The 26,621-nt window shown below is 39.9% G+C and overlaps 4 protein-coding genes across 9 annotated transcripts in view; 1 reads left to right on the forward strand and 3 right to left on the reverse strand.

Moving 5' to 3' along the window:
• The window catches only part of magi3a (membrane associated guanylate kinase, WW and PDZ domain containing 3a), a 122,507-nt gene extending 119,516 nt beyond the window's left edge, over positions 1–2,991 (reverse strand). Inside the window, exon 1 of the mRNA XM_080469128.1 lies at positions 1,768–2,991. Within this exon, the coding sequence (XP_080325254.1) occupies positions 1,768–2,074 (307 nt within the window). The 5' untranslated portion in view covers positions 2,075–2,991. The remainder of the gene's footprint in view (positions 1–1,767) is intronic.
• A 1,382-nt stretch (positions 2,992–4,373) lies between these two features.
• LOC308113825 (tyrosine-protein kinase STYK1) lies at positions 4,374–8,680 on the forward strand. Of its 2 annotated transcripts, none has more exons than XM_080470317.1 (9): positions 4,374–4,709; positions 4,904–5,044; positions 5,171–5,371; positions 5,454–5,635; positions 5,741–5,824; positions 6,019–6,236; positions 6,357–6,397; positions 6,580–6,676; positions 7,906–8,680. In XM_080470317.1, the coding sequence occupies exons 1-9, from the start codon at positions 4,664–4,666 to the stop codon at positions 8,075–8,077; spliced, it is 1,182 nt and encodes a 393-aa protein (XP_080326443.1). In that variant the 5' UTR covers positions 4,374–4,663; the 3' UTR covers positions 8,078–8,680. The 2 variants fall into 2 exon arrangements, with proteins under 2 accessions (XP_080326443.1, XP_080326444.1); XM_080470318.1 differs by having other exon boundaries at positions 4,383–4,709; positions 5,002–5,044.
• Positions 8,223–19,235, reverse strand: tmem269 (transmembrane protein 269). Of its 5 annotated transcripts, XM_080470320.1 has the most exons (8): positions 19,120–19,168; positions 18,922–18,996; positions 18,151–18,202; positions 14,330–14,477; positions 13,874–13,971; positions 12,417–12,560; positions 12,102–12,302; positions 8,223–10,964 (listed from the first exon to the last, which is right to left on the reverse strand). In XM_080470320.1, the coding sequence occupies exons 3-8, from the start codon at positions 18,173–18,175 to the stop codon at positions 10,855–10,857; spliced, it is 726 nt and encodes a 241-aa protein (XP_080326446.1). In that variant the 5' UTR covers positions 18,176–18,202; positions 18,922–18,996; positions 19,120–19,168; the 3' UTR covers positions 8,223–10,854. The 5 variants fall into 5 exon arrangements, with proteins under 5 accessions (XP_080326446.1, XP_080326445.1, XP_080326449.1 ...); XM_080470319.1 differs by lacking the exon at positions 18,922–18,996 and having other exon boundaries at positions 19,120–19,235; XM_080470323.1 differs by lacking the exon at positions 18,922–18,996 and having other exon boundaries at positions 14,330–14,466; positions 19,120–19,174.
• Positions 19,236–20,222: 987 nt separating this feature from the next.
• On the reverse strand, positions 20,223–24,820 carry LOC308112967 (uncharacterized protein). The gene is made up of 12 exons (XM_080468818.1): positions 24,629–24,820; positions 24,516–24,540; positions 24,387–24,417; positions 24,276–24,305; positions 24,022–24,190; positions 23,178–23,281; positions 22,930–23,101; positions 22,726–22,829; positions 22,457–22,637; positions 22,252–22,355; positions 21,918–22,089; positions 20,223–20,521 (listed from the first exon to the last, which is right to left on the reverse strand). Exons 1-12 carry the CDS (start codon positions 24,721–24,723, stop codon positions 20,410–20,412), a joined length of 1,299 nt encoding a protein of 432 aa, XP_080324944.1. The 5' UTR covers positions 24,724–24,820; the 3' UTR covers positions 20,223–20,409.
• Positions 24,821–26,621: the final 1,801 nt, after the last annotated feature.

Here is a 26,621-nt window from a genome sequence, read left to right on the forward strand (position 1 = left end):
GTCACTCAACGTATGCATTATATAACGCAGAGTCAGGAGAAAATGCTCGAAAGATTGCAACTCAATCAGTATTTATCAAACAATGATGAACCAATGAAGAATTTACTGAGGTTTTTTGAAATATCAATGATGAATTTTGTTTATTTGCAATAAATAAAACTAGATTGCAGCTCAATGGATCTTTATATTGTGTTCATGAATTCAATTGCATCATTTTATCTCAATGAACAGCTGCGCACAATACATCCATCCCTCTTCCAAACCGACTTCATTTAGTGTAGGGCCTTGAGGACGACATTACGTCACCCACTCACATGTTCACACTTACACCTGATTTATTGTCACAAATTAAGTAACAATCAATGTGGGAGGGAACTGGAGCATCCAGGAAAGAAACTTACTGAGCATGTTTGACCCAAGAATCTTCTTCTTGTGAGGAGACAGCGCACCACAGCTCACGCTTTCCCATATGAAACTCCTTTATTCACTCATTTTCTGCCTCTTCTTTATTAAACTGAAGGTGGCAGGAGGCTGGAGCTTCTCGCATAGAGAGACAATGCCCAAATGCACAGGGAGAAAATGCAAACTCTGAAAAGAAAGTGAACCCCTCAATGGCTGGAGTCATCCTGCTATAAGCCGAGAGTGCCAACCACTACACCACACCTCCGCTTTTAGAAAAGATGGATAGTGAAGAAATACCCGGTGGTTAACGTGTCAAACAATGTCACCAAGCTGGCTCAACAACAAGGAGGCGACTTAAGTGTATGGACCTAATTGATTCAATTACACTTGGACTCACCTCAACAAAGCAAGCAGGCCAACACTGTCTAAGCTGGCAAGGCAACCATTAACAAATCCCTTCTAAGCGTTTTCAAAATGCCACCCTCAGCAGTGCTTCTATCAAATCCATCCATCCACACAAACACTCACACACACACACAAACAAACACGCCCATCCTGCACAACTGCTCCAGTTTGATTGTCACCACGTTTTGAAATAATCAACACAGAGCCATTTATTAGCAGTGCTTGTGGCATATGAGCAAAGAATCACAGGGAAAAGTGATACCAGACCCATACATGGCCGATCAATAAGCTTTTAGCACAGTTTACAGACCGAGCAGGGAATATGAATGCGAGTGCACCTTCTTTACAGGGGCATGTTGAGTGTGGTGACTATGAGCGGACAGTGTACAAGCTCCGAAGTCCCTGCAAAGCAATCGCAAAATGAATAAAACACCGTTTTGAGAAAAAGAACTTCCACCTTAATGACCAGTCACTGTTTATGTCGTGGCCATGGATAAGTGGGCGTACAAACAAGCATGTTTAAACACAGCATGTCCCCCTTGCTTTGAGCTGTTTGGCAGAGCTGGATACTGCAGCAAAAGCAATTGTGGAAAATTGTATGTTTCCACATGAATGAAGAGGAGGCATGCTGACACACAGTTTGGATGTGCTCAAGCCAAGTGAAAACACGAAAAAAAAAATGACCTGTCGATCTGCTTCCAAACGAAATATCACAGCGCACAGAGAGCATATTGCCCCAGCCAGTTCAAATGCATCTCAGCAGTGAGGCTGTAACCCGAAGAGCATCTTATTATTTATTCATAGTATTGGTCCCACCTATCCCAAGCTGCTCTGTCCACATGTCATTCTGTTCCAATATACCATTTTTAATTCATTTCACACACTCACGTGTGTGTGTGTGTGTGTGTGTGTGTGTGTGTGTGTGTGTAGATTCAGGATGGGTATTGAACACACACACACCTGGTTTCACAGTTTTCAGGCGGATCGGTTCCCGAAAGTGGCGCACGACAGCCAGCGTATCACGGTTGGTGAGCCCGCTCACCGGCGTGCCGTTCACCTCCAGCAGCACGTCCCCGCCGCAGGGAAACCTCCCGGTGTGACAAACCATCGCCTCCGAAACTATGTGTCCAAGATAGGGGAACTCTCCCAGCTCTGCGCCGCCGCGCACCTCCACCACGGTGACCAGCTCCCCGGATCCCCCCCATGACACGGTGCACTCCTGCACTTTGGTGGACCAGTGCTTCTTCTTTTTCAGTGTCTTCGACATTGTTGGGAGCTCTCGTTGAACCCTACAGAGGAAGTCCGCGCGTCCTTCAAAAGCAGCAACCGCCTCAGATCCTTAATGCGCAATGACGCACGGAGGAAGACATTGTTGATCAGAGAAGTTGGTGATGCTCTCTCGTGTCGTATTCCATTCCAAGGTGAAACAAGTCCGGATCACGTGTGCCCGATCACTCCGATGAATTAAAAGAGCATCACCTGTCCGTGTGGGGAACGTGAGAGCGGCTGCGTCAGTGTCGCATTGAAGCGGAAAGTGCTGGTGTTGATGCCGGGGCGTCTCGAGCCCCAACACTCCCCACTTCACAGTAACGTGTACTTCTCCAGCAATAGTAGCTTCCCTCCCCACGCTGGAGAACCACAATATGTCACAGAGCAACGTGGACCCCCTGGAGTCTGTGCGTCACGGAGCCTGTCAGCACCCAAACGGGCTGCATTCCACTCTACAGCTCATGTAATAAATCTAACAACACTGTGAGGAAAAAATCGGGATGAAAAGCAGAAAAACTTCCAAAAGTGGTTTCCAAAGTGTTCCAGGACTGCCGGGAGGGACTCCGTTCAGTGAGAGGCTTTCACCCAAGGCTACTGAAAAGGGAAGTTGACTGTGCGCACCTGTCCTGCTCTCCTGCCCTCCTCCGCTCTGACATCAGCAAAGGCAGTCCTTGGAAACGGAAAAACATACCTGGCCCTCCTCTCAACCGGCCGATTATCTGACTCCTTCAAAAAAAAAAAACAGAACTGATACCCCTGCACCTTTCCTCGCTGCTCCACTGGGTCTCTCCTTCTGCTCCTTCTTCAGGCACTATGGAGATTGTTCTATTTGAAAACTACGCAGCAGCAGCATGCATCAGACATGATCCGATTAGGCTGCGCTCCATAACTTTTTTTCTCCGGATCTTTTTCCGTGTTGGTTTCCTGACGGCGAGGGACTTTGTCCAATTGGGCTCGGGGAGGGGCGGTGTTAGAGGGGACACACGGAGCCAATGGTCAGTGGAGAGGGGCGGGTGCTGTGTGAGGGCGAGCGTTGCATTGCGTTTCCATGGTGCGTTAGAAGAGGCGGAGTCCCCGCAGGACGCATATTTCACGTGGGAAATGCTGCTTCTGAGTTTGTGCCGCAGTGACGGTGTCTTATACTGATGCTTTTGACAACTTCCATCAGTTTCAAATGCAACAGTTTTCATGCAACTGTTTACTCTCATGATGCCACTTTCTTTTGGAGAGCTGAAGTTAATGATGCTCTTTAGTTTTTGGGTTGTTGTTGTTGTTGTTTTGGCTGATTTTACGCACAATGCTGCCCTCTTGTGACTGTAACTAGTCAAAGGCCCTCTCACTCAGTTATCTTTTTTATTCACTTTTAATTGTTTTGTATTTAATTACATTTTACTTGATTAACATCTAATATCTTAACTTTGTTATATTTTGTGTATATTGTGAAGTGTGTGCTTGTGTGTGTCCAGTATCTGTAAAGCGTTTACATGGATGGGGTGTTTCATTAAACAGCTGATAAACCATGTCATGTTGATATTTTCTTTAACTTTCCATAACTTTTAAAGAACAGAAAAAAACCCGTAATAGTTACTTCTCTTTTAATTGAACTCTCAGATTAAAAATTTATTAAATTTTTTTTCCCTTGTTTAAAGTTTATGGAGAGCTCAGCAGAATGTTGAACTGGGTGAATAAAGACACTTGTTAGCAGAATGTGTGTTTATGAAGGAAAATCGCAGCGTATGAAATTACCCAATTTATCAGATATTCAAGATAAAGTGAAATAATTAAATTTATAGCCTGACATGGTGGTGTAGTGGTTAGTAATTTCAATATAGAATCACAATATGATGAAAAATAAGACATTCTGATTGTGATTCTAGTCCCACAGTTCAAAAACATGCATTTGAGTTGAACTAATGACTTTAACCTGCCTTTGGGTGTGAATGTAGTATAATTGTCTGTCTCTGTTTTTCAGTGGTTGATTTGCTCCATTATACTGTTGATTTCTTTTTTTTTTTTTTATGTAGATACATTACACTCAGTGAATAAACCCCTTTTGATGAATGGATGTATGTTACTTATATTTCTAATGAGTTTGCTATTTGGCCTGGCAAACCGGACACATTTTATTTTAAATGCTAATAACAATTGAAAAGCTGAACTACCACGACACCAATAGGTGTGGACATGACTTTTTGTCTATGCTCCCTTGTTGATATGCAAAAATACTCCTCATTTCTACTCCTTTGTTAATAAGTAACAGTGAGTCAACTTACCAGCTCACCTCTTCGGTCAGCGCCCTCAAAGGCAGACGGCGCTGAGTCTGTTTTCTAAAAGCAGCTGATAAGAGTCGTGTTAACGTGATATTTCAACTTGTCTGCCACTGGTCATTTTGAATTGTTTGGTCAAAGAATGAATGCTTACGACCATACAGGGGCCGCGGGCTTCAGGTAGGAAACGTTTAAAGTACTTTGTGGTTAATTCATCTTGTTTTGAACAGGAATAAACAGCTTTGGTAGCAGAGCTTGGATTTCATCTGCCGATGTGATAAACAATTTCTTCCTTGTGTGAGAAATGCCAGCTGCTCCCTATGGATGTCAATAGAAAATGCAACGATACATCGCTACCCATGTGCAGTGAGTTTCTCTAATAGTACTTATTACCTTGAAAACAGCTGGAAGTTGCATTTGCTTTTCCTGCATTATCATCTCACACGGCTTCCACATCATGAACAAACAAACACAAACATCTATGTAGTGTGTGTCTCTTTTTAACGACTATAAAACTCTCCCTAAAAGTTTTGAACCTGCTTCTATCACGTGTTTTGTAGATGAGTCTTCAGATCTACTTGCAGTCATTATCATCCCATCTCTGTTGGGGTTGAGCACAGTTCTAGTAGTTATTCTTATTTTCGCCTGTCTCCACAAGCACAAACAAAGAGGACGGAGGACGGCCGCTCATTTTGCTAACAGTGAGAGCTAAGAAAACCTCTTAAAATGTTTTAAAAATTCAAATTCGTGCATGAGAATTGTGCAAAGTGCTTAATCATCTTAAAAACATCTGTCTACTCATGTTTTGTTTTTTGTTTTGTTGACAGGCCAGCCGATTTTGTCCCCGACTTCAGCTGCTGTGAGCTCTCCAAAGGCCCAGACTGCATTGTTTCCCTGGGAAATCCCTGATGAGTGTGCTCTCGAGGGCCTGGAGTTTTGGCAGACAGGTCGCTATGGCCCCATTTGCAAAGGCCTGCTGAAAAACAAAGATGGAGTCTCCTCAGCTGTGGTGATTAAGTCCCTCCGAGGTACTGCATAAAAATAAGGCTTGGGTCAACTGGGGTGATAGGGGCACTCATGGTCTTTATGTGTCCTTTTCTGTGAACGTAGATGGCCCCAATCAGCCTGAAGCCAAAGAGTTCGTGGAGTGGCTTCATTTTCATGCCACAGTGTGTAAACATGAAAATGTGGTGCAGATGTTGTACTGTCAGACCAAGCGTCTGCCCATGTATCTGGTCTTAGATGCCTACAGCCCCGGAAACCTCCTTCACTTTCTGTGGACACTCAGAAATGTAAGAGCGGTACCAACTCTGATCCCAAACTTGTTTTTGTTGTCACATGCAAACTCTTATTTCCTCAATGCATTTAAATGTAAGGATGATCTATTTTAACTTCAGACAGATTCAGACGCTGCTGATCCACTGCAGAAGTTCTCTGAGAGGTCGGCGTTTCTGGTGGGAAAGCAGGTTGCAGCCGGACTGGTGAGCCACTTTTTGCAAACTGATTATCCCCAACAAACAAAATAAAACGTATTTAGGTGCCATATGTTAATGCAGATGTCATAGTGCAACACCTCCACCCCCCCACCCCCCCAATGGTTTTAAGAAGATTGTTGCATCTCTTGAATAACTGATGTAAGATTGATTTGTTTGCTTGTAATTGGCTCCACCCTCAGGATTACCTGATGTCAGAGCACAGGCTGGTGCATGGTGATGTTGCTGCCAGGAACATCTTAATTGGGCCAGGCCTCTCAGTCCGGGTGTCGGGCCTGGGTGTGGCATTTGGAGGACGCAAAATGGATTCAGCAATTAGCCAGAGGGCAGCAGAGGTGCCTCTCAAATGGCAAGCTCCAGAGAGGATTATGATGCATCTCAGCATCGACAGGAGCGACGTGTAAGGGCAAAGTTATGGCTGAGAAAACCAATGTGGTAGAGATGTTGTCGTAGCCCTGATTTGGCTTCGTTTCACCTGACAGAAAATCATTATAAAATGACTCAAACATCTTTCCTTTAGGTGGTCATTTGGAATCTTTCTATATGAGCTGATTACACTAGGTAAAGCACAACTTTCTATTATTTGTCTCCAAATCGGAAAAAGTCCCATTAATATCTTGACAGAGCTGTTCTCGAAATGTACTGCTTTGTACAACCAAAGCTTTTGCCAACTTACTAATAAGAAATCACCACGTATCAGTGAAATAACATTTTTCCAATTATATTTTGGGTTTTTATCGCAGGCTCTCCTCCATATCCTGAGCTCGAGCCTCTGTCAGTGGTTCAAAAGCTTCAAGCATCTTATCGAATGAAGAGACCAAAGACTTGCGGTGGACCACTGTAAGTATTATTATGCAAATAGTAAAAACAGATTCACATATATCCTTTTGTGTATGTATTTCTAGTATAGTGACGGTACAACATCTTAAGATAACTATGATTTCTATTCAAACTATGTGAAAATGCGTTTGCAAAATGAACAGTTCAAATTTCACAGATTATATTGATGCGCTGAATATAGAAATGTGTTACTTATTCAATATTTTCAAAATTTGTTACAATATTAATTTGGCTTTAAATTTTATTCAAGAAATGATCATTCTTTTGTCCTTGTGCTTCCAGTCAATATTACAGTCTTTACCATTTGCTCTGTGCATGTAAAATTACTGCAAGTGATGGTTTGCACATTTTCAAACATTGAGACTAATAAAATATATTCAAGGTAATTGTTTGCCATTCTTTCAGTATATTGTTGTGCAGTAGCATGTGTGCAATCTTTCTCAAAATCCCAGTGAGTATCTGTCTGATTTTGGTCAGTCTGAATAATTTTTTTTAAAAACAGAATTTATGTGCAAATGGAAGATATCTTTCGATTGATTTTACTCCTTTATTTAATTTTTATGATACCACATATTGTTTTTCATCTTGTGTTGGAATGTGTAACCAGTGGAGCGTCCACTCTTCATTTAATAACTGTCTGTCATTGTCTGGGAAGGTCATGACAATCCAATCTTGACCTCAGGCCTTGCCTCTTGCACATTGATTTCTCTATATTCTATAAATTTTGACAATATTATGCAATGTAGATGTTCTGATCATCAAAGTTTTCCCAATTTCACATTGAGGAACCGTTTTCTCAAATTCTCCAAAATGTTCAGACCCCAGTTTTTGCTGATTGGTGAACTTCATCCTGTCTTTACATGTGGAAGGCCGTGCCTCTCTGAAACTCTCATTTAATCTTGATCCATATTACCTCCTGCCAACTAAACCCAGTAGTCACCAGATGCTTCACCACTTGCTTTTGATTTGTGCCGATTATCTGTCCAGCCTTTTGTTGCCCTTGTTAAAACTTTATTGAAACGCCTCATCTTCTACATCTGATGTGTTTATTTTCTGTTGGGGATAAAATACGAGTTGAATATATTTGCAAATCAATGTAACCTGTTTTTTGTTTTTTTTTTCCTTCCATTTTACATAATCCCACTATCTTTCGCTCAATGAGGCAGACAAGTCCTTTTTCCGACTGTCAAACACAAACGTTTCTATTTCTGTGTATGTACACATTATAGGTACGACATGATGAAGTACTGCTGGATGTGGAGTTTCAAAGACCGACCAACCTTTTCAGCCATCATCAAGCTGTTGGAGGCGTCACTGCACCTGGCGGCGACCGAGCCTATTTGCATTCCTGAGGTCATCGACATCTTTGACTATAACAAAAGGGCAGGGCTGCTGTCGTAGGCTCGTGTAAATATAGAATATGTCATCAACAACAACAAAAAGTGAAACCAAACCGCCGGCTGAAATCCAGTGTTAACACGAAGCTGAAGGGAAAATGAATGGAGATATTGCTGTGATATTCTCAATTAAGGGCAATGCAACACAATGAATGTATGTTTAACTCTTTACTGCCAAAATATACTGATTTCATCACACATATCTATATCTTTTGCACCAAGATCTTTTACATTTCTTCTTTCAATTAAGGGGCAATGTACATTTTCTGTATTTATATTGCTCATGGCATGTATACATGACTGACTTTACAGTTTGAAAACCAGAAAACACTCACACATGAAGTCTCAATGCACTACTAAATATATCGCAGTACATTTGTGTAGTCTGTAGTAACCCCAGTCATCATTAATCAATGAGGATCCACAGTGAGCTTAAAGCAGAACTGAATCAGAAAATACAGTTTCAATGAAGTTTTTTTATTGAACTTGGGTTTTGACTTAATTTTCATATATTTTGTGTAATCATCATACGCTGCTGCTGTCTGTCAATACAAACTTTAAACAAGTGAGATCTGTTAACTAATAATAAAACTCGTGACATCCCCTCATTGCGAGTTCAAATTGAAGAATTAATGGCCGACAAATGGAAGCTGATGAATCAACACTTAAATATGTCAGTTTCTTTGTAGGTTGAGAACCGATTCAGTCACCTTCTACTCTGTGCCATTATCTTCAATAAGATTGTCATCAAATCAGTTAAAAAAAAAAGTGCAAATTCTCCACTTGTCTCACCTGATAAGCAAAGAGAATCACGTACCAAAAAATGTGTCGTTAGAACTCGAATCACAAAGACACAATAATGGACAAACTGAAGTATATTTCTTTGTTCCTTTGACAACTGCTAGTTTAAAGTTGGCGCTGCACTCTGACACTGCTTAGGACCTCAACCTGTGCCGACTACACCATCAACCATAAGAATATGACCGGGGGGGTATTCCAGAAAGCGGGTTATGTGAAAATTCAGAGTATGTTAACGCTGAAATGAGGGAAACTCTGAGTTATCTGTTCCAGAAAGAGGGCTGAATTAAGCTCTAAGCAAGTCACCACATTAACAGTCTGTGAGCATAACCTGCTCGCTGGCAGGTTTTGTAGAGGAAACCCTAAGTTTCTACGTGTCTCCTCCCACCTGAAGCCTCCCAGAAATAATTTTAGATGACTTACGCAATGAGAGAGTAGGCCCAGATGAGATCTTTAAAAAAAAACATTTTGCACTGTATTGATTCCCTGTTGTGGAAATTCCTTCCAGAATTGACCCCGGGCCTCACATCAGAGAACATTTTATGTACAGCATTACATTTTTTTGTGAAATGGTAGTTTTCTTTATAATATTGGTAAAGCAACAGTGTATATTTAATTTCTTTATGTATTTAATAGCCTACATCAATTTAAATGCTAAAATTAAAATCAAAGCGAGGTGTAATCATTGCATATATCGCTATTCATTGTGAATTATGTTTTATATTTCATTTTTAGCTGCTTCCAAGTCGCCTTTCTCCTGTTGGATTGCAACTAAATTCAATTTAGATTTTACGCCTATTTATTATTTCTACCTGTATGCTGCGATCTTAGGTTGTATGTTAAGTCAATTCAGAACATTATTCAAACTTATGCGTTAACTTTCTCCCATGCTGCTGCTGCAGCGCCAGGACTTTTACTGCAAAATAACTCGATTTTCGGTGTGTTGCCATAGCGACTCGTGGTATCGGGGGTCCATCGCTGATGGCTTTTTATTCTGGTTGTGCACATGCGTAACTCAAGGATCACATACTGAGAGTTGATTGAACTAAATAAGATCAGCTGTTCTGGAACTAGAAACTCAGAGTTTCCCATCTCAGAGTGAGTCGACTCACGAGTTCAGGGAGAGACTCCCAGTTTATGGAACCTCCTTTCTGGAATACCCGCCTGTTGCTGGTTCACTGCTTTCCCTCCTTTGAGCGCTGCCGACTGGAAACAGCCCACAACAGCTGCAATGTCGAGATGATCTAACCCAGTTGACACACATTCTCCCTTGTAAAAAAAACTCACTAGAATTAATCCAGGTGGACATTTTTTCTGTATCTAACGCATCAACTTGAGCACAGAGTGTTCAGTTTCTGCTGAATATATCCCACCCACAAACAGGTGCCATGCTGATTGGTTGATCAGTGTTATTCACCACACCTGACAGTTGTCAAAAACCTATGGGTGAATGCCATTTCTAGCATCGCTGCAGACATCAGTTTTGAGAGATTGCAGCCAATACAATTTTTTACTCATGAGAGGGCAAGGAAATATGCGATTGCGACTTATTCCGTTGATGCTGCTACAGGTTTCTGACAACCATCGGCAGTGTCACAGCGGATTTGGAAGATCCAGTGTGGGTTTACTTACTTACAGCAACTGCAAAGCCTCTTAAAACAGAGGCGAACGCGTACAATGATCCAAATAAATCAGGCACAAACAAAATATGGAAGTCAAACACATAATCTTGTGGACATTACTGCTATAACTGTGAACTGATACTGAAAATGGAGATTTAACAAAAAATAACCCTGGAAGAACCAGTTGGTTCACCTCTCCGACTCTCTGAAGTCTCTTAGATGTCACGATAAAAGTTAATAGAGAGAGACTGATCCCCTGCGGTGCATATTCAGCTTGAATGCCACGTGGAAGCCTCCGTCGAATCCGATGGACCACAGTCCAAGCTATCTGGGGTTTTGAGATGAAACCAGCACTTGAGTTTTACACTTTACTGCTCCACAGCGATGTGGGGAACAAAATATAGGAGACAGACCACAGCAGGTAGTACACACACGCAGGGGAAAAGGACGAGCAGAACACCATGATGACTCCTGAAAATCAGAAAGAAAGAAAAAAAAAATCAAATGTATGCATAAAGCCAAAGGCGCTATCTGACAGTTAAACCCTTAAAGCAGCAAGGTGAACAAATGTGTTGCATTTCAAAAAGCAATTAGCTGAGGGATGCACAAAAAATGCATTTGTCAGCGCATGTCCTAAAATGATGCTGCTGGAAAAACGAAGGCTTTAACAGCGAACTGGAAAACACTGTGAAATTATTAACATTAAGTACAGCTTATAGTGCTTTCTGTATCTTGCCAAACTGGGATAAACATTTGGGAAAGAATGACTTCTAAGTTGCAGGTCAAACAGACTTTTTTCACTTTTTAGAAATTCTTCAAAAACACATTTTTAACAACGGTTTAAGTATGAAAAAAATCCTCCTGAGTTCATCCATGCATCCTCGACACGCCTTTATCCACCTTGGGGACTAGTGGAGTGAAAGCAAGGTACAACTTCAACACATCACCAGCCCATTACAGGGCAAACACAGAGAGACAATTACACCCAAAGCCTTGAACTGGGGGATATTGTCAAGGGTCCTAACCACTGGAACACAGTACGGCTGCTCCCCTGGTTTCAGTTAGTGTAATATATATACTATGGATATTAAAAAAGGCTACTTTGATGTATTTGTAAATCACCTGTTCATTTAATATAATCATATAATATTGGCATCAATATCACCAACCAGTGAAAAATATTACTTTTATTAATATTAAAAGAATACTTTTATGCAAACCTGATTAGTTTTCTTTAGGAATTGTACAATAATCCATGTATATACATTTGTTTTTAAAGGGTTAACAAACATAAATAAACCCTGACGTATGAGCTTGAGGGCCACTCAGTATTGGAGTTGTCAGGACTCTTAATTCAGAGCCAGAATGTCTCCAGTCTCGGGTTGAAGTGGGACTTCAGGGCATTTCTTTCAAAAGTGGCGTTTGCATGTTCCTTCTGTGCATATATGGGTTTTCTATTGGGACTGGACTGTCCTACCACACCCAAGAAGAAAGTGTTTGAAGTTATTCGTGGATCTAAAATGGATGGACGGATGGATGGATGGATGGATGGACATCATAATTTGCCATTTCTGGAAGAACATGTGGGGTTTTCAGAAGTTGCTTTACCTCCAGCATAGACTACTTTTTTCCAGGCCTGTGACTCCAGCACTCGGTCATGAGGATAGAAGTTCTGGCTTATCATGAAGAGGATCATGGCCACTGCGATGACCCGCAGCAGTGCCATGTTTCCCCGTGACAGCAGAGAGGCGCTGGCCAGGATGGCCGACGAGTAGATGCATGGCAGGCCTCGGTACATGAACGGGATCCCTGAAGATCAATGGCAAAGAAAGGAGCAAGCACACATACAGGAAAGTTATCCAAACTGAGGGACTACTCTATTAAAAATGAAACGATGAGATAACTCCACATCCGAGGACTCACCACTTGAAAAGAAACAAAGGCGTACGAACACTGACAGGACGTAACACATGCAGAGGATGTTGTCGAACAGGTCAGACGTCCGCAGGAACAGTGAGGTGGCGATCCCGAAAGTTGTGAAGTCAGCAAAATCATCCAACTTCGCACCTGAACGTGACAAAAAAGAAACAAGGGAACTTGTACCACCTCAAAGCTGATACTTTTACTTAAAGTATTACATTTCAAAATACTTCAGAAAAGCTGTATTTACGTCGCTGCTGTTAAAATGACATGATGCCATCTATGTGAAACAGTTACAGCTGGGTCAAAACGACAGCAAAGGGGAAACTGGCAGTCGTCATTGGGGCAGTGTAAATGTGACGTCTTTGATGATATGAAATGATTGCTACTAGAAATTGACAGAATTCCTTAACTCCATTCACTCAAAGAACAGAAACTAAATAGTACTTCTATACTTATTTATACTTATACTTACCTTTACTCTGGCAGACAAATTCAAACTGCCTTTAAAACTGTCTCTCTTTCATAAGGATCTGCATGTTTACTCAAATCAAGCTTGAGCACAAGTCTGGACACATCCTCACCTCTCCAGTGTTACTAACATGTGACCGTGGTGCGGTGCGCGTACAAATATTCCCAAGTGAAAAGTTCAGAGTCAGCCCAACAGGCGGCCATTCTACAAACAACATTCTCTGCCGCCGTGTCTCTTTATCCCACAGAAAGAGGGAGCATGTTTTCAGCAGATGAGGATGAGGTGATTCAGGCCGCGGCTCAAATGAACGAGGTGGAATTCCACAGCCCAGGGTCAACAATTTTAGCAATTTCAGATATGCAGAGAACCCAAAGCGACGGGATAAGATAGACAATTGAGGCGTGATCCTGTGGAATTAGGCTGCTTAATCAGAAAGTGATTGTTCATTTGACACAACAACATCCACCTGCAAAGTCATGCAGAAAAAAAGCCCGCCGAGACACAAAAGCCCCCTGAAATGTGTAGCTAACAATGTACTGTGATGCACTTGCTGGAAGCTATTTTTGGGCTTCCGAGAAAATGTGATTTGGCACATTGGAAGCCATGTTAAAGCTATTTGTTCTTTCAAAAATTGGGTGAAAATGCATTGTGTATTTTAACGGGTGACAGGTAATTGGACGCTGTGCAATTTTACACTTGAACCTCAGACTTGAGATAAATGACAGAGGCTTCAGACAAAAGAACGGGCTCTGATTTAATACAGCTCAAATGGCATACTTTTAAATATGCATGATTTCTTCATTGAGAACCCTGCAAGACGAGCCACACTTTTTCAATAACAGAGTTTCTTTTTACTTGCGGCCTTTGGTAGTGACGTTGTGCGTCCAAACTAGTCCATCCGGACAAAAGCCCGTGCGACAAGCCCTGCCAGTGACACAGTTGAGGTTTATCGCTTTTAAGAGCCACTGACCACAAACGCTCAACTTACCCAGTGCAGAGCAGGCATTGAGTCCCCGGGCAACCGCTCCGTCGGCCAGATCCAGCAGGTAGCCAATCAGAACCAGCCAACACGCGGCGTGGTGGTGCCTGAACACAACAAGTCATGGTTAAGTGACAGCAAGCCATTTGAGGGGATGCAATATGCAGGAGTCCGTGCGACTTGTTTACAAGTGTCACAAATCTGGATTGCATTACTCGACTCTTATCATTTATAGATGCACGCATGGTGACGCACAATGACTCATGCAAGAAAGACAAACAGTAAAAATGTGTTTTTATATCTGAAATTCTGTAACTTTTTCTTTTAATTACATAAATTGAGTTTTTGGTGCACTTGTTAGATAATAAGATAAGATAGGATAAGATAAGATAAGATATCCTTTATTTATCTCACATGTGACTCGTGTTTCGGAGAGTGAACTCCATTGGCTCTATGATCACTCACCCATTGAGACTGCTGAGAATGGAGGCCATGCCCATGACCAGGTTGGCGACCGACAAAGCATTCGCGGCATTTTTACGTGCAAACTCCTTGATCTGCTGTCCCGTGGCCTGATCACTCAAAAAGAGCTTGTCGGTACACTGGAAGAAACCTGTGGTCAAACAACAGCAGCAGTCAGGAGCTGTTTGTGTCAGTAAGGAAATAACCCTTGCAGTGGTTTCACATAAAAAGCTACTGCTGCTGATGTTTTGGTGCATGTGTCTGAATCAAAATCCATTGTGGAATCAGAAAACGTGTAAATGTTTAAAGATTAATTCTGACCTTCTGTAGGGCACTCAGTGAGAAACTTGAAAATGTAACATCCTAACCCGAGAGTGTTGTTGAAGCATATTTCTAGATACATTAAGTTAGTTAACATAGTTTGAAAGTGTGTGCGTGTGTGTGCGTGCGTGTGTGCGTGTGTGTGCGTGTGTGTGTGTGTGTGTGTGTGTGTGTGTGTGTGTGTGTGTGTGTGTTTGTAAAATGTGGCAACAATATTGTGTACTTTTTTTTTTTTTTTTAGAAACGTCCAGTGAAATTTGTACGACTTTTAAAACAAATTTCTCACTATAATTGGTGTTGTTTAAGTGTATGCATGTATTATTGCATCACTGCACGTATCATAGTGATTTTAGAAAAATGAAAAAAAAATATTGAAATATTCGGCAGGTCCTGTGTATTTCTATTGCATTTGAAGCTAAATATTATCTAAAAAAAAAAAAATTTTTTTTAAAGACGCCCGTCTTATGGAAAAGAAATATCACTTACCAAGACGCATGCTTATAGGGTGGAGACCAAGCTTATGATCCATTCATCCATTTTCAGATCACAATAACAGATTAGTTACTGTACATTCGTTCAGTCAGGGGTGTGCTGCTTAAAGCATGCAACATTAACAAGTGTCTCTTTAACACGCACAGCATTATCATTCACATCTTTACAAAAAAACATAATAAATATCATTTAGCTCTTCACAAAAAAGGTCAACATCGACATGCCATAAACGTCATTTTTGTGACAAAATGTCTTGAACACATACATCTGAACAGGACGCATACGTTTAGCACTTGATTGTGGCGTTATTAGAGCTCAGATACACAGAAATGCAGCTGCGGGGGAACAAGTTCTAATCCTCTAAGGGACTACCACTGGCTACGGTGAGAGTGAGTTGGACCTACTTTGTTAAACACATAACAGACATGAGATCAATTAGTCTGTGGACTGATCAGACATAGTGACCGAAAACAAGGCCAGCTGGCAGCAGCACTAACAAGTCGAGCTCTTTGAATCTATAAATGCCACTGCAACCCCGGCTTCAATTGATATTAATGTACAACCTCACCTGGTTTAATTCTAACACGCATGTTTTGTTCAAATAATGAGCTGCATGTCACTACGTTGTGGGATCGACAGTGAACATTTCTAAAAAGCTGCGCATAAGTGTTCAACGTTTCACTGATATTCCTACCATCCGTGTCACATCCTGCAAGAGTCATCTGGTACTTTATCATTGTACTATAATCAACCTCCATCATTTCTTAGTTGTAAAGAAACAGAGCTTAAAGTCACAAGCTGTTATTTCACTTTGGGATTACAAATTAGAGAGCAGATTTAGCAACATGCAAAATGCTTTAACATTTGGGGCAACTGTGGCTCAGCTGGTCGAGTTGGTTGTCCTTCAGATGGAAGGTTGCCTCTATTTATTGATTATTTTCAGTCAGAATTATCCTCACAATCATCGCCACATTTCAATCACTAATATTGATTCTAGAGATAATTTGGTAACGAGAGGTAGCATTAATACAATGACTAATTTGCATGTACATTTATTTCACAAGTACAGCAGCAAAAGTTTCCACTAGTATCAATGATACTTTTTGAGAAAATGAGTAAAAGTTGTAATTAGAATGTTTTTTGTTGTTGTTATGGGCATACATTTTCCATTTGAATGATATTTTCGTAAAAGGCTATCACACCCTCTGTCAGGTCTTTCAATTAGGATTACTCTACAAGCCTCCTCTCTGGGAAATCTCTTTTCTCTCAAATCGGTTCTGTCCAAGACAGTATGCACAACATTTTCAAATGCTGCAGGAGCAACCCTTAAAGTGTTTTTCACCCTGAACTTCCTGTGATTCCAAAGCCAGGCCAGTTCAACAGACTCTTCATCTGAAAGAAAACAGCGTATGAGACACAGCAGAAAGCCAACAATAACTTGACAGCATGCTTCTTACTTGTCATTTTGGACCTTAAAGAGGTAAATATCTGGCAACTTTACTAACTAGAACATTTCAGAGGAAACCTTTTGTGCCTGCCTCTATGTGCCTGACTGATCTTCTTTGATCCTCTCTGATCTCCTACAGGAGGTGCCTCTCCCGTCCACTTTGTATGGGAACTCTTTTTAAATTTGTTTTGCGATTTATTTGGAAACTGTTAGCCGAATCGTTAACAAACATCCCAGCAATCTATTCCCAAATGTTCCATATGTTTTGATGGGCTTTTTGTGTCCATGCTGCCAGCGGTGCGGGACTAGTTACGTGCCGAAAAAATTGGCGGAAGAATTTTTTATTTTTGTTTTAAACTAGAAAATTCCAGAGGAAACGTTGTGTGTCTTCCTCTCCCTACCGACAAGGTTTTTGTTTTTTTAAATTTTATTTTGTATTATTATTTTCATCTGTTGCCATGGAGATATGAAAGGATGTCAACTTTTCATCTCCTTTCATTTCCACGAGGTGCCTCTCCCATCCGCTTTGTATGGGACGTTTTTTTGCAGTTTTTTGCAATTTATTCAAAAACTGTTGACGAAAGTCAACCTATTCCTGAATGTTTCGCACGTTTTGATGTGCTTTTTGTTTCTGTGCTCACAATGGCGCGGGACTAATTACGCGTCCAAAAGCAGCACATAAAATAAATAAAATTAAATAAAATTAAACAGCCGCCCAGGATCGTAATCTTTGTGCCTCGCCTCTTAAAGACTGTAACAATACGGCACAGCATTTAATGCAGAACAATGACGTCTGCACTCAATCCATAATTTTCCAGATTGTTCAATGTTTATTGATTTTTGTCAGAGTAAATCGTCTCAGATGCAACTCTGTGTATAAACAAGTCTAAAGGGTTGCAGTCAAGTTTTGCTCAAACTATTTAAGGCATTCCCTTGGTCACTAATAAAAAAGTAAAAAAAAAAGAAAGGTAAAGCCAGAGCCAGACACTGTGTAATGACTACAAAGCATGATGGGAAGGCCTTTGGTATGTGATACGCTGCTGTGTTACCTGGTAACTATTAACAAGACTGAATAAAAAACACAAAACAACAACGTTCAAAAATGATAACAACAATAATCTCAATTCAATATAAACAATTTACACTGTAGGAATACTTGTGCTATATAATAGCGTAATTTGACAAATATATGTTCTGGAACTGCAAGTAATGTGCATAATATGTGACAGTGAGAGGAGATTTAATATACATCTTATACATATTATTGGTAAATTGATGACATTGCTGAGTTGGTATGACCTATTATTTTATTGATGGCCTTAATATGCATCTTTCAATTCATGCATCTAATATCTATATTTTGCTTCACATAAATGCCTAAAGAAACGTTATCTTCCAATAGTATGTATTCATGTCTTCTCTTTATCTAAGGTTGTCTGGAAACTATGCTTCAGAACAAGAGATGATGTTTTCCTGCCCAGATTGATTCACCTCATCTGGAAATCTTGATTCTCTATATTGTGTAATCCAGACTATGAAATGAGATGGAGAAACAAGTACCTACCGGAAGAAGAAGTCAGAAGAATCATGATTGTCTCTGGCTCACAGTACCACAGCTGAAAATGGGGGAAAAGTATATCTAATACATATGCAGTTTAACATTGCATGCAATATATATTAATAAATAGGCCCGTATTAATGATCTTGTGCAACAGATTGTGCCTAACAAGAAATTCATGTTTCCGTTTTTGCAATCGTGAAACTGTTTCATGTTTTGTTTTGGGGTTTTTTTTTTTTTTACAAAATTTAAGTTGATTCTTTGTATAATTAAAAAAGAGAAAAAAACTACTTGACAGTTCTGCCTCACTCATCCATTCATTACATTTTCTTAAAGCTCGGAAAATCTCTAATACCAAACATGCTGTAGGTTCCATGAATAAGCCATATCATTATCTGAGACACCTTGACAATCTTTGAAACATTTGATCTGCGCCTGCATCCAAAACCACCTGCTGGTCCCTCACTCAGGGTCTCAGTGCGCAACGCTCCAGCTCAGCATTTATTGCAACCGGATTCTCTTCGAAATAACTGCATTTCCATATAGGCATGAGCATTACAATAGATACATAAAATAAACAATCTGAACTAACAGGTGAGTGGTTGCAGCTGATAAATGTCCCTGTATCTTACAAGAGTAAGGAACAATTCGGAGGAATGGCGCAACTGCGTCACAAGTTCTAACACAGGTGAAAACATGCGGATATTCGGCTCAGAAAAACACCACCCGATGCGAGGTTATAGATGCCATACAGCGGAAACCTGCTTCTCATCTTACCTGAAAGGAACTCCACAGAATGCTACACAAATCAAATGATGACGTCTAAACGCGCTCGTACAAGTCGGATCCCTTCTATTTTTTATTATTATTATAAAAAAAAAAATTTCAGTTTCAGGTTGTTTGATTATTTTTAGAAACAGAAGCTTGTCCCCTTTCGTTCTTTTTTAAAAATATACATAGCATGTGTCCAGTTACCTGTCAGGTTCATCGCCTCTTGCAGGGCGTCCTTTTAAAGACCAAGGGTAAATCCGCTGGTACGCTCTGCCGGATGTGACGTACCCGCCGCTTCCAGTATATTCCAGTATTATTCTGGGGACATTTTTCCACCCAGCTGTCAAAGTGCGCATCGTTTCATTCAACAAAACGGAGTTTAAGTTTATTTACTAGTGGAAAGGCATCGCAATAAAACGCTACTGAAAGCGTCCGTTTTAAAGAAAGCGTTTACATCATTTCGTCTGTCGGTAGTTATTCAGGGAACATCCACTGTTGGGTGGCATATAAAAGACCATGAACTAAAACAAACAAACAAAAAAAGAAATAAAGACATTTGTCGTCACCATGTGCACTGTCATTGGCATAATTGGTTGCCGCATTGTGGTCCAGACAAGGGATCTGATCAGTACAGCATTTGATATGTTAGTATTTTGTTCTTCATCTGAGATGAAGTATTTTCCCCCCAAACAACTTTAAATTAAAATGTAAACAAGATAGATCATAAATGTATGAATACATATAGATAATGAAGACGTACGGTGATGTGATGCATGAAGACAAATGGGTGAAATGTTGACAAAACAAAAGCTGGAATGTCTGTGGACGCAATCCTCATCTATAAATGTATGACGGCAACAATGACCGTGACATGTTATATCCAGTTTCAACTTGTGTTACATACATGTGTGCACATATATTTTACTGTCTGTAAATAAATATTTTTTATTTTATCCCTACATATATATATATACATACATACACATAGGTTCATACTGAGAGATATTCCATTCTGGACTCCAACTATACCCCCATTTCTAACAGTGTAGTTATGACAATGTATTGGGCAATTGTTTGATATTCTGAACCGTTTTGGGGATAAAGAAGATTAATCATAGTCTAATGAGTTACTGATGTAATTTTATGTACAAATTCCACATACACATCAATATTATTCAGTCTGTTAATAAAACCCCTCATGATAGCCAGGAATCACAAATCCTTCCTGCAATCAACCAATTATTTGACTCGGGAGGTTTCCACAGACACATGAAGACCCCCCCCCCCCCAAAAAAAAAGTAATTCTTAAAAGAGTTTGCAAGTCTTTAATTTGTTAAAACAAGAAAATAAAGTGTTGAGATACAGCAGCAAATATGCAGTCAGTTGAAAATTTAACATGTTGTCACTTGAGTTACTTTGTTGATAGTAAAAAACAAACAAAACAACAACTTAAAACACACAAAAAACTAAACAAAACTAAAGTCCTATGATGTTTCACGCTGAGCAGTAACTCAGGGGACAAGTGAAAGAAACCTTGTAGTCTTGGCAGCGTTTCCCACCGGGCTGCTCAGCATTGACACAGGCAAAACCTTCAGCTGCATCATATCTGCAAAATGTTCAAAAGGTGAATTGTTAAAGCAGAATATTTCAAAACAGGTTTAATGGAAATACCAAAACAATAATAGAATAGAATAGTTGTCTTAATATTCAAAGGGACATTCTCATTAAGCTGAGAAGAATTCTTATCAATCTGTATGGCATGAATTATAGGTCAATTGTATGCTTATTACTAGTGATTTGTTGGTACTGTTAAGAAAAAGGACCAGATTATCCAAAGACACCTCATCCGGCATGAAATACAAAGTGACTGATGTCAGAACAAGAGCTTTAAAATATCTGTCATATTTACTACACAGGTTAAAACAGAAATCAGTGAAAGATATTCTCAACAACGCACCGCATTTTGATATGAATGATTGATTTTGAAAATATTCATATTACTTGTATTAAGTAATTTTAGTTACATTTAGATTAGTAATTTTTTTAGTCCTTACGTTATTGGTCAAGTGACCATTTGTGGTAACTTCTGTTTTTTTTCTTACTCTAATTTTAAAGCTGACCATCATATATTAATAATAGGTTAGAGAACAAATCACTTTTTAAATAATAACAAATATATGGCTGTGAGAGCTTTATTAAAGACATCCAGCAAGACATTTCTGATTGAGCCTTTTTTTCTTCTTCTTTCTTTTAGCTAAAGGTTGTGAAATATCATTATAGTTTAGTCATTTAGTTTATTATATGCAAGTTGATTTTAATTTGTATTTATTTATAATGGCTTTAAAGCGTCACAGAACGAACATTCAATAGTCAACAAGTTTACTCTTTTAAAAGAGAAAGTTTTATATCTGCATTTGGTAACCATTGTGTCATTTTCACACTCTTTAGTGTTTATGAAAACTATACTTTGAACATAGATGTTTTGTATAAGTAAGTAGAGCTGAATCTTTTATCTGACACACTATATTATCAGAATGCAATTGATGAAATTTAAATAGTATATTATTTATTTATTTGTAAAAGTTCCTGTTCAATATTATTATGTACATGTCTTATAGATTCATGTATGGGTATGTGTGTACATACATATGTATGGATTTCAAATATATTTGTTTTGTAAATATAAACACAAACGACCACTGGGTTATAAAATCATTAATTGTTGAGGTGGAGAAGGGGTAGGAGTAAATAACCTTAAGTTTCATCCGACTCCTTTTCGGACATGGTTGGGCATTAGTTATTTCATTGCGTGTGTGCCACATGTCCGAAATAAACTTTTCAATTCAATTTCAATTCAGTGTTTAATGGTAATAATTAACAATAATGTTTGTAAAAGTGTACAGATTATGCAGTGTAGCCGTATTTGTGGCTGTTTGAGATTGTGCAATTTTCACACCATACCCATCTGTCTATCTGATCTGGGCAGTATCATTACGACTCACATTTGAAAGACATCCCCAGTCTTGTGTGCCGGGACACCAGACACGCTCATGGCTTCAATGGCCACAGGCTCAGAGCAGAGCTCACTGGGATACAGCATCTGCAGCTGGAGGAGGGTCTCATAGTCCCCCTGCCCCGCAGGATCATCCACGTTAAACCAGCGTGTCTTACAACCTGCCAAAACCCACAAACAGATAAAGACATGTCATGATTCATCGAGGTATATAGCCACGAGACTCACAATAATCTCATTCTTCTTTCATGATTTTGAGGGTCCAATAATTGTGTTTTTCTCAAATTCCCATTTTTAAATCGTTGCAACTCACACAGACTTACCCTGACAGAAATCTGAAGGACAGGTTAAGATCACCTGATAATCATCACATTGCTTGCTCTTCTGTTTTTCGTTGATACAAGCAAATCCAAATTTAACATCATGGCTGAAACATAGACAAAGCATGAAAAAAAAAAAAGGCATGTTTTATAATTCATATAAATATCAAATATAAGCTGTGTGGCTGTGAAGGAAAAGCACGCTTACGACAGAAATGTGTCCCCAGTATAATGTGCAGATATTCCAGATAGCGTCTTCGCCTCGATGCCAACGGGATTTTCACAGACTTGACCGGGAAAACTTTCCATGAGTTGCAGGATGGACTCCACATCTCCCTCCTCTGATGGGTCGTCGCCGTTCAGCCACTTTGTTCGACACTGATCTGTCACTAATAGATGAAGTTTCATTCAATTGAAATGAAGGTACAACAGTATTATTGGATTGTGCGATTGAGCAGAAAGTCGAAAGAGACATACCTTGACAAAACTCTGGTGGGCATGTAAACCTGACTTTGTAATCCTGACAAGTCCCTTTTTGTTGATCTGCATTTACACAGGCAAACCCATAGGTGGCATCATAACTGCAAGAAAAAGAAAAAAAAAGAAAAAAAGGTTGAAACTGAGTCCATCCTGTACATTCAGCTACTGACTTCCCACCGTAGCTGCTGTTTCTGGTCTCACTTCAGAAAGACATCCGAGGAGCTGGATCCAGGGTCTCCAGAGACGGTCTGGACCTCGATGGCTACGGGCTGAGGGCAGATCTCTCTCGGGTGTCTGCTCAACAGATCACTGAGGACCTCATAGTCTCCATTCCCAGAAGGGTCATCATCGTCAAACCAGTCCGTCCTGCACTCTGTGGATGATAGATACGTTGATATTGTTTACAGAATAAATCCCCACTCCAAATAGGATTTCTCTTTCTCACATACCTGAGCAGAACTGTCCTGCGCAGGTGAACATGATCTTGTAATCTTCACACGGCCTTGATTTCTGTTCAGAGTTGAGGCATAAAAAGCCTTCTGATGCACTGTACCTGCAAGAACCAAACGTCCCATCTGCAGGTTGCATTCAGCAAGTTCCCACAACAAGGAAATAAATACGCTTCACTGAGTTTGAACACTTTATATCTTCAGTCGCACCAGTTGTTGACAATTTCAAAAATAAAATTGTTAAATCGCAACGTCTAAAATGTTACATTTCGATTCTTGTGGACAAGATTGGCCTTTCAATAACATAAAATATGTTATTGTGTTTTTGTCTCTTTTCAGATAAATATAACTAACCCATTACCTGATAGTTGGGCAAAGTGTGCAATATGATAATGACAAGCTGAAATACTAATACATTTAAGTTAGACTATTATTAGTGTACGCATGATAAAGAATGAAAGACTTTTAGAAAATTGCCCGATTGCTTTCATACTCACTTTTAGAATGAAATAGAATAGAATAGAATAGAATCCAAATACTTTTTTAAATCCCAGAGGGAAATTCTTTACAGCTTTCACACAGAACAGAGCACAAAGCATACATAGAAAAGAAAGTTCAAAATCAAACAAGACAGGATGAAAATCAAATAAATTATATAAAATATTAATATGCACAGGCTTTATGGTGATTAATATAAGCACAGAAATGATTAAATCAACAGAGAACACTATTTAAACAGAACAGGCAGACAGGAAATGGATTTATATTCCAGGGTAATATGATCAATTCAATTAAAATGCACCATCATGAATGTATGACGTCCTCACTGGACTTGAATTCTTACGTGTGGAAGGAGTTCTTGCTGTACTCTGCTTTAATCCCAGAGACAGTCTGAACCTGGATGTCCACGGGTTTGGAGCAGATCCTTGCCGAGTGCGTTCTCCTCAAGTCAGTCAACATTTCTGAATCCCCCTCGCCGGACACATCTCCATCAAACCAGATGGTCCTACAGGCTGGTTTGGATGAGGGAAGTCAGATCTGCACAACTCACTTTGAATGATTGTATCAGTTAACAACAGTAAATACCATAAGACTTACTTTCTTCTGCAGAGGCAAATAAATGCCGGTCTGAAAAGGAAAAGGGCATTATTAAACATTCTGGATGATTATATGCATAAAACAAGTAAGACAAAAAGTTTTAGTTCTTACCTAATAAAAGAAGACGCCAGACTGCTAATATCTAAATAATAAAGTTTGATAGAAAACACAATAAATTATTGCGAGGAATGCATTACTGTGGAACCATGGAAGAAGTAACTAAAGACAATGTAAAAGCACCTGAAACAGCAACATGATCTTCTTTCTGGAAATCGAAAGAAAAGAAACGGCAATGAGACGCACATTTACTTTTTCATTGTAACAACAGACCTTTCTTTTGCATATATACTCACAAAGTTGAGTAGATTTGATGAAATGTCTGAGGCGGGAAGCATGTGTAACACAGATATGATGTGATGAAGACTATACCCTTCCAGTTCCACCTCATCGTAATCCTTTTGATTGACAGTCCAACCAATAGGTTTGGTCCCCTGAGGTCCTGCAGTCAGTATCATTTCTTCTCCTGAAGTTTATCTTAATTGTTCCTGGAAGCAGCAAACAACTGATCTGAAGTATGGACTATGATCCAGCTTTCCTCAGGTCATTTTAAATCTTCTTTATACTATCAAAATATTTGACAAACATTTTTTTCTTTATATATATATATATATATATATGTGTGTGTGTGTTGGGGTTTCTTCCCCCACTAATGCTATATTCCAGGTAATCAAGGATGTTGTGTAGTAAACAAACCACACAAATGAAATGCAACATTTCTAAAATACTTATAAAGGGTCTCAGTGGATTAAGTAATGATAATTTGGTTTTTAATGTGGTTACGTTTTAAATATGCCCCCCCCCCCCAAAAAAAAAGATCTGAATTCATACCAACATTTGTTATAGTTTTAAAATATTACATCTTTCAATTTCCAAAATATCACATATGCTCAAAATTTACTTTGACTACAGACAGGACACACACACACACACACACACACACACACACACACACACACACACACACACACACACACACACACACACACACACACACACACACACACAACACACACACACACACATACACAGACACAGTGATATTCCCTTATCCCTTTAAAATAAAGACTTGAGGGCACCTGCACACTGTGGAGAAACGGGAGTGCTTGTGAACATGGGGAGTGTGGGTTGGAGACGGGTTGTGGCGTCGCGTCACCCGCACTGGTGTGGGTGGGGCCGGAGTGCGCCTCAGCGCACCTTTTGCCACAACAGAGACGGAAAATCCATCAATCACCACGGCTGACAGTAGTTATTAAGGGTGGGGCTGGCCTCATTTAGGGAGGCACACCTTCAGTGTGAGAGAAGGGGACAGACTGAATGAGCAAGTCTGCGGAGGCAAGCCTGCTGTGAGGCTGGGAGTGAATGAGTTTTTCAACATTTGCAAAAAGAACCTTTGAAATAAGGTTAGCACCTGGTCCCCATGTTCACAAGCACTCCCGTTTTTCCACAGTGTGCAGGTGCCCTCAAGTCTTTATTTTAAAGGGAGAAGGGAATATCACCTTCTCACATGTCCCACCCCTTCTGGAGTCTCGCAAACAGGGTGGCACACACACACACACACACACACACACACACACACACACACACACACACACACACACACACACACACACACACACACACACACACACACACACACACACACACACACACACACACACACACACACACACACACACACACACACACACACACACACACACACAGCTATGAAATCCATTCATCATTAATGTAATTTGTTCCAACTTACTGTAACTTCAGTGTAAAGTGTTAGTACCTGTCCAGCAATAACAGAACATAATATAAAAGCTTGTATGGTCAAATGAGTTCTATGTTTTATTAAAAACATAGTGTATTGATGCTGCTGTTGTTTGCTGATACTGAACCTGACCATTATGTCTCTTTTCCATTCACTTGAAAAGGTCAGAATGTCAACACTCCCAGTGTGTCTTTGTTATAACCAGACAGCTGTACTGTACCTAAACAGCAGGCTTCCTTTTCCAAAGGGACTATTGGATTTCTGTGGAGTTGTTGCCTGAACAGTAAGTCTTAAAACTTTGCTATTAAATGTCTCCGATAGAAAAGTGTAAAATAACCTGGATTGGTGTACAATGACAGCCATCTGCATGATACTGTGACACAACACACCCACGGCCAATCCAGTAATATATATTTGAGAAGAGATGACCACAGGGCTTCCCTGCAACAAAAAATATGATATTAGGTTGTTTAAATTATTGGAATAGTGTTCTATGTAAATGTCAGCTGCATTTTGGGCAGGATTGTATT

This window comes from Lipophrys pholis (genome assembly GCF_963383615.2).
Source record: "Lipophrys pholis genome assembly, chromosome: 8".
Taxonomy (NCBI): domain Eukaryota; kingdom Metazoa; phylum Chordata; class Actinopteri; order Blenniiformes; family Blenniidae; genus Lipophrys; species Lipophrys pholis.

What these genes read in the sequence shown, in the direction of transcription:
- LOC308113825 (XM_080470317.1), top strand. Translation starts at nt 4,664, where the DNA reads ATGGATGTCAATAGAAAATGCAACGATACATCGCTACCCATGTGCA. An exon ending in AGCAGGTTGCAGCCGGACTG is followed by an intron (nt 5,825 to 6,018) that starts GTGAGCCACTTT and finishes CTCCACCCTCAG; the next exon opens with GATTACCTGATGTCAGAGCA. An exon ending in ATATGAGCTGATTACACTAG is followed by an intron (nt 6,398 to 6,579) that starts GTAAAGCACAAC and finishes TTTTTATCGCAG; the next exon opens with GCTCTCCTCCATATCCTGAG.
- LOC308112967 (XM_080468818.1), bottom strand. Translation starts at nt 24,723, where the DNA reads ATGAGGTGGAACTGGAAGGGTATAGTCTTCATCACATCATATCTGTGT. An exon ending in AGCAAGAACTCCTTCCACAC is followed by an intron (nt 23,282 to 24,021) that starts GTAAGAATTCAA and finishes TGGTTCTTGCAG; the next exon opens with GTACAGTGCATCAGAAGGCT. An exon ending in TCCTCGGATGTCTTTCTGAA is followed by an intron (nt 22,830 to 22,929) that starts GTGAGACCAGAA and finishes TTTTTCTTGCAG; the next exon opens with TTATGATGCCACCTATGGGT.
- tmem269 (XM_080470322.1), bottom strand. Translation starts at nt 14,583, where the DNA reads ATGCACCAAAACATCAGCAGCAGTAGCTTTTTATGTGAAACCACTGCA. An exon ending in CAATGCCTGCTCTGCACTGG is followed by an intron (nt 12,561 to 13,873) that starts GTAAGTTGAGCG and finishes TGTCACGTTCAG; the next exon opens with GTGCGAAGTTGGATGATTTT. An exon ending in AAAAGTAGTCTATGCTGGAG is followed by an intron (nt 10,965 to 12,101) that starts GTAAAGCAACTT and finishes TCTGATTTTCAG; the next exon opens with GAGTCATCATGGTGTTCTGC.